At 49.3% G+C, this 12500-nt stretch overlaps 1 protein-coding gene and 1 long non-coding RNA gene across 2 annotated transcripts in view; one reads left to right on the forward strand and one right to left on the reverse strand.

Moving 5' to 3' along the window:
• The window catches only part of exoc6b (exocyst complex component 6B), a 180225-nt gene that overhangs the window by 78864 nt on the left and 88861 nt on the right, over positions 1-12500 (reverse strand). The window contains exon 14 of the mRNA XM_064931017.1: positions 2417-2522. Coding sequence (XP_064787089.1) covers positions 2417-2522 — 106 coding nt within the window. The remainder of the gene's footprint in view (positions 1-2416; positions 2523-12500) is intronic.
• The window catches only part of LOC135510224 (uncharacterized), a 2697-nt gene continuing 67 nt past the window's right edge, over positions 9871-12500 (forward strand). The window contains exons 1-2 of the long non-coding RNA XR_010451091.1: positions 9871-9921; positions 11603-11718. This is a non-coding gene — a long non-coding RNA (uncharacterized LOC135510224). The remainder of the gene's footprint in view (positions 9922-11602; positions 11719-12500) is intronic.

The following is a 12500-nucleotide window of genomic DNA, read 5'->3' on the forward strand; positions in this document are numbered from 1 at the left end:
GGAGAGAGAGGGAGGAGAGAGAGGGAGGAAGAGAGGAGAGAGAGAGGGAGGGGGGGGGGAGGAGGAGAGAGAGGGAGGAGGGAGAGGAGGAGGAAGGAGGAGGGAGAGGAGGAGAGGAAGGAGGAGAGGGAGAGGAAGGAGGAGAGGAGAGAGGAGAGGAAGGAGGAGAGGAGAGAAAGGGAGGAGGAGAGGAGAGAGGAGAGGAAGGAGGGGAGGAGAGAGGGAGGAGAAGAGGAGAGGGGGAGGAGAGGAAGGAGGCGAGAGGGAGGAGAGGAGAGAGAGGGAGGAGGAGAGGAGAGAGGAAGGAGGAGAGGAGAGAGGGAGGAGGAGAGGAGAGAGGAAGGAGGAGAGGAGAGAGAGGGAGGAGGAGAGAGAGGGAGGAGGGGGGGAGAGAGAGGGAGGAGGGGAGGAGAGAGAGGGAGGAGGGGAGGAGAGAGAGGGAGGAGGGGAGGAGAGAGAGGGAGGAAGAGAGGGAGGAGGAGAGGAGAGAAGAAAGAGGGAGGAGGAGAGGAGAAAGAGAGGGAGGAGGAGAGGAGAGGAGAGAGGAAGAGGCCAAGGGGTTACAGACAAGCTTCAAACAAAAGTCAAAATGTCCGAGAGAGTTTGCAGGGTGTGCAGGTTTTGGTTCCAGCCCAGACTTAATGCAATTCAATCAACTAATTCACTCATTATTCAGGGTTTGATTACAAGACTACCGTAAAACTTCAATAAAACGCAGTCTCAAATAGAAGCCTGTCCCTTTTAATAGCCAGGTAACGGCATCACATCCCTTTTAATAGCCAGGTAACGGCATCACATCCCTTTTAATAGCCAGGTAACGGCATCACATCCCTTTTAATAGCCAGGTAACGGCATCACATCCCTTTTAATAGCCAGGTAACGGCATCACATCCCTTTTAATAGCCAGGTAACGGCATCACATCCCTTTTAATAGCCAGGTAACGGCATCACATCCCTTTTAATAGCCAGGTAACGGCATCACATCCCTTTTAATAGCCAGGTAACGGCATCACATCCCTTTTAATAGCCAGGTAACGGCATCACATCCCTTTTAATAGCCAGGTAACGGCATCACATCCCTTTTAATAGCCAGGTAACGGCATCACATCCCTTTTAATAGCCAGGTAACGGCATCACATCCCTTTTAATAGCCAGGTAACGGCATCACATCCCTTTTAATAGCCAGGTAACGGCATCACATCCCTTTTAATAGCCAGGTAACGGCATCACATCCCTTTTAATTGCCAGGTAACGGCATCACATCTCAGCAAATAAAAAACGGCGGGTCTCAATTTGTTGTTTACGAGATTTGTTGTTAAAGTTAAATAAAACTTGGTATTTTTTAGATTTTTTTTTAAAATGTTACATTTGTTAGATAAAATAAAAACAGTAATGAGTAACTAAAAAAGGGAATGTATTAAATTATTATTATTATTTTTTGAAATGTTTTCAGAAACTGCTAACAACCGAGAACTGCTGAGCTACAGTAACTGGCACAAAAAAAAAACAGTCAACAACTTCAGCAGTACAGACCTCTAGAAATGGTCTGATCGCCTTCTAGTGGCCACGGTAAGAACCGTCGAAAATAAAGCCAGAGAGTAAAGGAGTTTAGGGGGAAATAGAAGCACACCAAGACAAAATAAATGTGACAGTGTGTAAATTACGGCAGGAAATAAAGATATAGAATGAAATGCTGGAAGGAAATACTTTTAACTATGATAAATAATTAACTCGGTATAACACCTAACTAATATGAGCAAACGTTGTGTGTATTAAAGACTGTCCCGCGGGGATTATAATAGACCTATACATTTATTTATTTATTATAATGGACCTACACATTTATTATAATGGACCTATACATTTATTTATTTATTATAATGGACCTATACATTTATTATAATGGACCTATACATTTATTATAATGGACCTATACATTTATTATAATGGACCTATACATTTATTTATTTTTTATAATGGACCTATACATTTATTATAATGGACCTATACATTTATTATAATGGGCCTATACATTTATTTATTTATTTAATTATTATAATGGACCTATACATGTATTATAATGGACCTATACATTTATTTATTTATTATAATGGACCTATACATTTATTTATTTATTTAATTATTATAATGGACCTATACATGTATTATAATGGACCTATACATTTATTTATTTATTATAATGGACCTATACATTTATTTATTTATTTAATTATTATAATGGCCCTATACATTTATTTATTTATTATAACGGCCCTACACATTTATTTTCACATAACTGCCCCTCTTTTCTGGCCCGCAAATTACATTTTGACAAACAAAATAAGTCCCAAAATAAAATCGGTGTGTCCCTGCGAAAAGCCCACCCCTTTTACACACTAACCCCCCTCGTCAGTACCTTGTCCAATTCAGGATCTTGGAAGGGGAACTGGGAAGTGAACTGTCTGTATTCCTCCTCTGTTGCCACGGGGATGGGACTAAAGTTATCCTGGTCCAACACCTGCCTGGAGACAGGGATGAGAAGACCGGTTAGCACACTATTCATCTTTCTCCTCCTCCTCGTCTTCATCATCCTGACATTTCTCCGTCTCTCCATCCAACCTCGTTCTGGGTTCAGTGAGATTCCGTGGCCTTTCTGAACTCAAGGCGCGTGCCAGCTTTCACAGGGATCAGTACTGGGAACTGAGGCCACTGGGGTTAGACCCACTGCTGGCTGGGGTGGTTCTACTGCTGGGCTTCCTGTTTCCCTCTGGAGGCTTCCCAGAATGCTGAGGGCTCCAAGGTTCCCACATTCCGAACAGTGTTCCAGAGAGAGAGGCTTTGAACCCTAGTTGTGTGTTATTCCACAATAGAAGTGACATTTCTGTGGTGTGTGTGTGTGTGTGTGTGTGGGGGGGGGGGGGGGTGGTTCTGTGTTGTTTTACAGTGTATTGAATGTCCTTCTGGCATTTAGTAAGAAATGAGCTGCAGTAACAATGGTTCAGCTACCCAGGGGGGTCATCACACACAGTACGACTAACACACACCCCACATCTGTCTTGCCAGGGACATTATCACCTCTCGTGGCAACTCTGTAGCAGAGGAAGCTGGTCCTTCCCCCTGCTGTCGTAAAACATCTCCACCACAACTTTCCCACAACCAAACCACCACCAACGCCCTCGAACCAACACAGCCGCCGACACACACACACACACACAGCCGCCGACACACACACACACAGCCGCCGACACACACACACACACAGCCGACGACACACACACACACACACGCAGCCGACGACACACACACACACACACGCAGCCGACGACACACACACAGCCGCCGACACACACACACACACAGCCGCCGACACACACACACACACACAGCCGCCGACACACACACACACAGCCGCCGACACACACACACACACACACAGCCGCCGACACACACACACACAGCCGACGACACACACAGCCGCCGACACACACACACAGCCGCCGACACACACACACACACCAACGCCCTCGAACCAACACACACAGCCGCCGACACACACACACACACCAACGCCCTCGAACCAACACAGCCGCCGACACACACACACACACAGCCGCCGACACACACACACACAGCCGCCGACACACACACACACACACAGCCCACGACACACACACACACACAGCCGACGACACACACACAGCCGCCGACACACACACACACACAGCCGCCGACACACACACACACAGCCGCCGACACACACACACACAGCCGCCGACACACACACACACACAGCCGCCAACACACACACACACACAGCCGACACACACACACACACAGCCGACAACACACACACACACACACACAGCCGACGACACACACACACAGCCGCCGACACACACACACAGCCGCCGACACACACACACACACAGCCGCCGACACACACAGCCGCCGACACACACACACACACAGCCGCCGCCACACACACACACAGCCGCCGCCACACACACACACACACACACACACAGCCGCCGCCGACACACACACACAGCCGCCGCACACACACACTCAGCCGCCGAGAAACACACACACACACACAGCCGCCGCCGACACACACACACACACACAGCCGCCGCCACACACACACACACACACACAGCCGCCGACGACACACACACTCAGCCGCCGACGACACACACACAAACAGCCGCCGCCGACACACACACACAGCCGCCGCCGACACACACACACAGCCGCCGCCGACACACACACACAGCCGCCGCCGACACACACACACACACACAGCCGCCGACGACACACACACTCAGCCGCCGACACACACACACACACACACACACACACACAGCCACCGACACACACACACAGCCGCCGCCGACACAGCCACCGACACACACACACAGCCGCCGCCGACACACACACACACACACACACACACAGCCGCCGACACACACACACAGCCGCCGCCGACACACACACACAGCCGCCGACACACACACACACACACACACACACACTCAGCCGCCGACACACACACACAGCCGCCGACACACACACACACACACACACACACACAGCCGCCGCCACACACACAGCCGCCGACAACACACACACTCAGCCGCGGACACACACACACAGTCGCCGCCGACACACACACACAGCCGCCGCCGACACACACACACACACACAGCCGCCGCCGACACACACACACACACAGCCGCCGCCGACACACACACACACACACACACAGCCGCCGCCACACACACACACACACACACAGCCGCCGACGACACACACACTCAGCCGCCGACACACACACACACTCAGCCGCCGACACACACACAGCCGCCGACACACACGCACCCCCGCCCCGCCGACACACACAAACAGCCGCCGCCGACACACGCAAACAGCCGCCGCCGACACACGCACACAGCCGCCGCCGACACACGCACACAGCCGCCGCCACACACACACACACACACACCCGCCGCCACACACACACAGCCGCCGACACACACACACACACAGCCGCCGACACACACACACACACACACAGCCGCCGACACACACACACACACAGCCGCCGACACACACACACACACACACACAGCCGCCGACAGCCGCCGACACACACAAACAGCCGCCGCCGACACACACAAACAGCCGCCGCCGACACACGCAAACAGCCGCCGCCGACACACGCACACAGCCGCCGCCGACACACGCACACAGCCGCCGCCACACACACACACACACACCCGCCGCCACACACACGACACACACACACACACGCCGCCCGACGACACACACACACACACAGCCGCCGACACACACACACACACACAGCCGCCGACACACACACACACACACACACAGCCGCCGACACACACACACACAGCCGCCGACACACACACACACAGCCGCCGACACACACACAGCCGCCGATACACACACACACACACAGCCGCCGACACACACACACACACACACAGCCGCCGACACACACACACAGCCGCCGACACACACACACACAGCCGCCGACACACACACACACAGCCGCCGACACACACACACACAGCCGCCGACACACACACACACAGCCACCACACACACACACAGCCGCCGACACACACACAGCCCGCCACACACACACAGCCCCGCCGACACACACACAGCCGCCGACACACACACACAGCCCGTACACACACCACACACACACACACACACACACAGCCGCCGACACACACACACGCAGACACCGACACACACACACACCCGCCGACACACACACACACACAGCCGCCGACACACACACACACACAGCCGCCGACACACACACACACACACAGCCGCCGACACACACACACACAGCCACCGCACACACACACACAGCCGCCGTCACACACACACACACAGCCGCCGACACACACACACACACCAGCCGCCGACACACACACACAGCCGCCGACACACACACACACACAGCCGCCGACACACACACACACACACACACAGCCGCCGACACACACACACACAGCCGCCGACACACACACACACACACACACACACACACACACACACAGCCGCCGACACACACACACACACACCCGCCACACACACACACACGCAGACACCGACACACACACACACACAGCCGCCGACACACACACACACACACACACACACAGCCGCCGACACACACACACACACACACAGCCCCGCCACACACACACACACAGCCGCCGACACACACACACACACAGCCGCCGACACACACACACACACACAGCCGTCGACACACACACACAGCCGCCGACACACACACACACAGCCGCCGACACACACACACACACACACACACACAGCCGCCGACACACACACAAACACACACACACACACAGCCGCCGACACACACACAGCCGCCGACACACACACACACACAGCCGCCGACACACACACACACAGCCGACGACACACACACACACACAGCCGCCGACACACACACACACACAGCCGCCGACACACACACACACAGCCGACGACACACACACACTCAGTCGCCGACACACACACACACACACAGCCGCCGACACACACACACACACAGCCGCCGACACACACACACACACAGCCGACGACACACACACACACAGCCGACGACACACACACACTCAGCCGCCGACACACACACACACACAGCCGACGACACACACACACTCAGTCGCCGACACACACACACACACACAGCCGCCGACACACACACACACACAGCCGCCGACACACACACACACACAGCCGCCGACACACACACACACAGCCGCCGACACACACACACAGCCGCCGCCACACACACACACACAGTGCGTGTGAGAGACAAGGTGTGTGTGTGCGTGTGAGAGACAAGGTGTGTGGGTGTGTGTGTGTGACATGGTGTGTGTGCGTGTGTGACAAGGTGTGTGTGTGTATGAGAAGGCAAGATGTGGTGTGTGTGTAGGCTATTGTGTGTGTGTGCGGCTGGAAGTGTGTGTGTGTGTGTGTGTATGTGTGTGTGTGTAAAGTGTGTGTGTGTCTGTGTAATAAATAATATGTGTGTAATAATAAATAATGTGTATTAATGTGCATAATGTGTGTTATTATTGTGACACAGAGTGTTCGTGTATAATATGGTGTGTATGTGTGCGTATACGTAACAAAATGTGTGTAGACAAGAGTGTGTGTGTGAGATAAGGTGTGTGTGTGTGTGTGAATAAATAATTTGTGTGTGTGTGACAAGCGTGTGTGTGACAAAGGTGTTTTTGTGTGTGTGTGTGTGTGTGTGTATAATGTTTGTGTGTGTGTGTGTGTGTGTGTGTGTAATAATAAGGTGTTTGTGTGTTAATGTGTGTGTGACAATAATAATGTGTGTGTGTGTGACAAGGTGTGTGTGTGACAAAGTGTTTGTGTGTGTGTGTGAGACAAAGCAGCGTGTGTGTAATTGTGTGTGTGTGTATATACAAGGTGTTTGTGTGTGTGTGTGTGTGTGTGTTAATAGTGTTTGTGTGTGTGTGTGTGTGTGTGTGTGTGAGACAAGGTGTGTATTATATATATATACAATATGTATAGACAAGATATATATGTGTGTGTAATATTATATATATGTACATAATGTGTGTGTGTGTGTGTGTGTTTGTGTGTAATAGACAAAGTTGTGTGTGTAATGTGACACGGTGTAATATGTGTGTGTGTGAACGGTTTAATAATAATGTGTAAATATAATAATAATAATAATATGTGTAATAATAATAGTGTAATAATAATGTGTAATATATAATATATATAATGTGTGTGTGTGTAACTAAATAATAATAATAATAATAATAATAATAATAATAATAATAATAATAATAATAATAATAATAATAATAATGTGTAATAAGGTAATAATGTGTAATAATAATAATAATATAATATATGTGTGAATAATAATATATAATAATGTGTGTGTAATAATAATAATGTGTATTACACAAATATATGTGTATATAATATTTATTGTAATATATGTGTATAATAATAATAATAATAATATATAAAATAATATATTATAATATATAATAATAAGGTGTAATAATGAATAAGGGTGTGTGTGTAATAACAATAATGTGTATATATATGGGATATTTTGTAAATCTGTAATAATAATGTGTCTGTTGTGTGTAAATGTGTATATAGACAATATGTGTGTGTGTGTTTGCATAATGTGTGTGTGTATGTGTGTGTTGTATGACAAAAGGTGTGGGTGTGTGCGTGTGTGTGTGTGTGTGAGACAAGGTGTGTGTGTGAGACAAGGTGTGTGTGTGTGTGTGTGTGTGTGAGACAAGGTTTTGTGTGTGTGACAAGAGTGTGTGTGTGTGTTGTCAATTGTGTGTGTCAGTGTGGGACAAGGTTGTGTGTGTGTGGGACAAGGTGCGTGTGTGTGTCAAGGTGAAATGTGTGTGTGTGTGTGTGTGTGTCTCTGTAATAAGGTGTTTTAGTGTATTATTGTGTGTGTATTATATATTAATAATAATATTATTATTAATTGTGTATTAATAAGGTTTAATGTGTGACAAGGTGTGTGTGTGTGACAAAGGTAATAATAATAATAATAATAATAATAATAATAATGTGTGAAAAGTGTGTGTGTGTGTGTGTGTGTGTGTGAGACAAGGTTTATATATATGTATATATAGGTGTGTGAGACAAGATGTGTGTGTGTGTTTGAGACAAGATATATATAGGACAAGGTGTGTGTATAATAAGTGTGTGTAATGTGTATATAGGATAAGCGTGTAATAGATAAGGTGTGTGTGTGTGTGTGTGTGTGGACAAGAGACAAGGTTTGTGTGTGTAACAAGTGTGTGTGTGTGTGTGTGTGAGACAAAGTGTGTAATGTGTGTGTGTGTGACAAGGTGTGCGTGTGTGTGTGTGTGTGTGGGACAAGGTGTGTGTGTGTGTGTGTGTGTGTGTGTGTGTGTGTGTGTGTGTGTGTGTGTGTGACACAAGGTGTGTGTGTGTGTGTGTGTGCTTGTGCGTGTGTGTGAGACAAGGTGTGTGTGTGTGTGAGACAAGGTTTGTGTGTGTGACAAGGTGTGTGTGTGTGTGTGTGTGTGTGTGTGTGTGTGTGTGTGTGTGTGTGTGTGTGTGTGTGTGTGTGTGTGTGTGTGTGACAAGGTGTGTGTGTGTGTGTGTGTGTGTGTGAGACAAGGTTTGTGTGTGTGACAAGATGTGTGTGTGAGACAAGGTGTGTGACAAGGTGTGTGTGTGTGTGTGTGTGTGTGTGTGTGACAAGGTGTGTGTGTGTGTGTGTGTGACAAGGTGTGTGTGTGTGTGTGACAAGGTGTGTGTGTGTGTGTGACAAGGTGTGTGTGTGTGTGACAAGGTGTGTGTGTGTGTGTGTGTGACAAGGTGTGTGTGTGTGTGTGTGTGTGACAAGGTGTGTGTGTGTGTGTGTGTGTGACAAGGTGTGTGTGTGTGTGTGTGTGAGACAAGGTGTGTGTGTGTGTGTGAGACAAGGTTTGTGTGTGTGACAAGGTGTGTGTGTGTGTGTGTGTGACAAGTGTGTGTGTGTGTGTGTGGGACAAGGTGTGTGTGTGTGTGTGGGACAAGGTGTGCGTGTGTGTGTGTGTGTGACAAGGTGTGTGTGTGTGTGTGTGTGACAAGGTGTGTGTGTGTGTGTGTGTGACAAGGTGTGGTGTGTGTGTGTGTGTGACAAGGTGTGTGTGTGTGTGTGTGTGTGTGTGACAAGGTGTGTGTGTGTGTGTGACAAGGTGTGTGTGACAAGTGTGTGTGTGTGTGTGTGTGTGTGTGTGTGTGTGTGTGTGTGTGTGTGACACAAGGTGTTTGTGTGTGACAAGGTGTGTGTGTGTGCATGACAAGGTGTGTGTGTGTGTGTGTGTGAGACAAGGTGTGTGTGTGTGTGTGTGTGTGTGTGTGTGACAAGGTGTGTGTGTGTGACAAGGTGTGTGTGTGTGTGTGTGTGTGTGTGGGACAAGGTGTGTGTGTGTGTGTGTGGGACAAGGTGTGTGTGTGTGTGTGTGGGACAAGGTGTGTGTGTGTGTGTGTGTGTGTGTGTGTGTGTGTGTGTGTGTGTGTGTGTGTGTGTGTGTGTGTGTGTGTGTGTGTGTGTGTGTGACAAGTGTGTGTGTGTGTGAGACAAGGTGTGTGTGTGTGTGTGTGTGTGTGACAAGGTGTGTGTGTGTGAGACAAGGTTTGTGTGTGTGACAAGGTGTGTGTGTGTGAGACAAGTGTGTGTGTGTGTGTGTGTGTGTGTGTGTGTGAAAAGGTGTGTGTGTGTGTGTGTGTGTGTGTGTGTGTGTGTGTGTGTGTGTGTGTGTGACAAGGTGTGTGTGTGTGTGTGTGTGACAAGGTGTGTGTGTGTGTGTGTGTGTGTGTGACAAGTGTGTGTGTGTGTGTGTGTGTGTGTGTGAGACAAATGTGTGTGTGTGTGTGTGTGTGTGTGTGTGTGTGTGTGTGTGTGTGTGTGAGACAAGGTGTGTGTGTGTGTGTGTGTGTGTGTGACAAGTGTGTGTGTGTGTGTGTGTGAGACAAGGTGTGTGTGTGTGTGTGTGTGTGTGTGTGTGACACGGTGTGTGTGTGTGTGACACAAGGTGTGTGTGTGTGTGTGTGACACAAGGTGTGTGTGTGTGTGTGTTTGAGACAAGGTGTGTGTGTGTGTGTGTGTGTGACAAGGTGTGTGTGTGTGTGTGACAAGGTGTGTGTGTGTGTGACAAGGTGTGTGTGTGTGTGTGTGTGACAAGGTGTGTGTGTGTGTGTGTGTGACAAGGTGTGTGTGTGTGTGAGACAAGGTGTGTGTGTGTGACAAGGTGTGTGTGTGTGTGTGTGTGTGTGTGTGTGTGTGTGTGTCAAGGTGTGTGTGTGTGTGTGTGAGACAAGTGTGTGTGTGTGTGTGTGTGAGACAAGGTGTGTGTGTGTGACACGGTGTGTGTGTGTGTGTGACACGGTGTGTGTGTGTGTGTGTGTGTGTGTGTGTGTGACACGGTGTGTGTGTGTGTGTGTGACACAAGGTGTGTGTGTGTGTGTGTGTGAGACAAGGTGTGTGTGTGTGACAAGGTGTGTGTGCGTGTGTGACAAGGTGTGTGTGTGAGAGACAAGGTGTGTGTGTGTGTGTGTGTGTGAGACAAGGTGTGTGTGTGTGTGTGTGTTTGAGACAAGATGTGTGTGTGTGACAAGGTGTGTGTGTGAGACAAGGTGTGTGTGTGTGTGTGTGTGTGACAAGGTGTGTGTGTGTGACAAGGTGTGTGTGTGTGTGACAAGGTGTGCGTGTGTGTGTGTGACAAGTGTGTGTGTGTGTGTGACAAGGTGTGTGTGTGTGTGTGTGGGACAAGGTGTGCGTGTGTGTGTGTGTGACAAGGTGTGTGTGTGTGACAAGGTGTGCGTGTGTGTGTGTGTGTGTGTGTGTGTGACAAGGTGTGTGTGTGTGTGTGTGTGTGACAAGTGTGTGTGTGTGTGTGTGTGTGTGTGACAAGTGTGTGTGTGTGTGTGTGTGTGTGTGTGTGTGTGTGTGTGTGACAAGGTGTGTGTGTGTGTGTGTGTGTGACACAAGGTGTTTGTGTGTGACAAGGTGTGTGTGTGTGCATGACAAGGTGTGTGTGTGTGTGTGTGCGTGAGACAAGGTGTGTGTGTGAGACAAGGTGTGTGTGTGTGTGTGTGTGTGACAAGGTTTGTGTGTGTGTGTGTGTGTGTGAGACAAGTGTGTGTGTGTGTGTGTGTGTGTGTGTGTGTGTGTGACAAGGTGTGTGTGTGTGTGTGTGTGTGTGTGACAAGGTGTGTGTGTGTGTGTGTGTGTGTGTGTGTGTGTGTGTGTGTGTGTGTGTGAGACAAGGTGTGTGTGTGTGACACGTGTGTGTGTGTGTGTGACACGGGGTGTGTGTGTGTGTGTGACACAAGGTGTTGTGTGTGTGTGTGTGTGTGTGAGACAAGGTGTGTGTGTGTGTGTGACAAGGTGTGTGTGTGTGACACGGTGTGTGTGTGTGTGACACGGTGTGTGTGTGTGTGTGTGTGTGACACAAGGTGTGTGTGTGTGTGTGTGTTTGACACAAGATGTGTGTGTGTGTGTGTGTGTGTGTGTGTGACACGGTTTGTGTGTGTGTGTGTGTGTGTGTGTGTCAAGGTGTGTGTGTATGTGTGAGACAAGGTGTGTGTGTGTGACACGGTGTGTGTGTGTGTGTGTGTGTGTGTGTGTGTGTGACACAAGGTGTGTGTGTGTGTGTGTGAGACAAGTGTGTGTGTGTGACAAGGTGTGTGTGTGTGTGACAAGGTGTGTGTGTGACAAGTGTGTGTGTGTGTGTGTGTGTGTGTGTGTGTGTGTGTGTGTGTGTGAGACAATATGTGTGTGTGTGTGTGTGTTTGAGACAAGATGTGTGTGTGTGACAAAGGTGTGTGTGTGTGTGTGTGTGTGTGACAAGGTGTGTGTGTGTGTGTGAGTGTGTGTGTGTGTGTGT

The sequence above is a fragment of the Oncorhynchus masou genome, chromosome 23, assembly GCF_036934945.1.
Source record: "Oncorhynchus masou masou isolate Uvic2021 chromosome 23, UVic_Omas_1.1, whole genome shotgun sequence".
NCBI classification, from domain to species: Eukaryota; Metazoa; Chordata; class Actinopteri; order Salmoniformes; family Salmonidae; genus Oncorhynchus; species Oncorhynchus masou.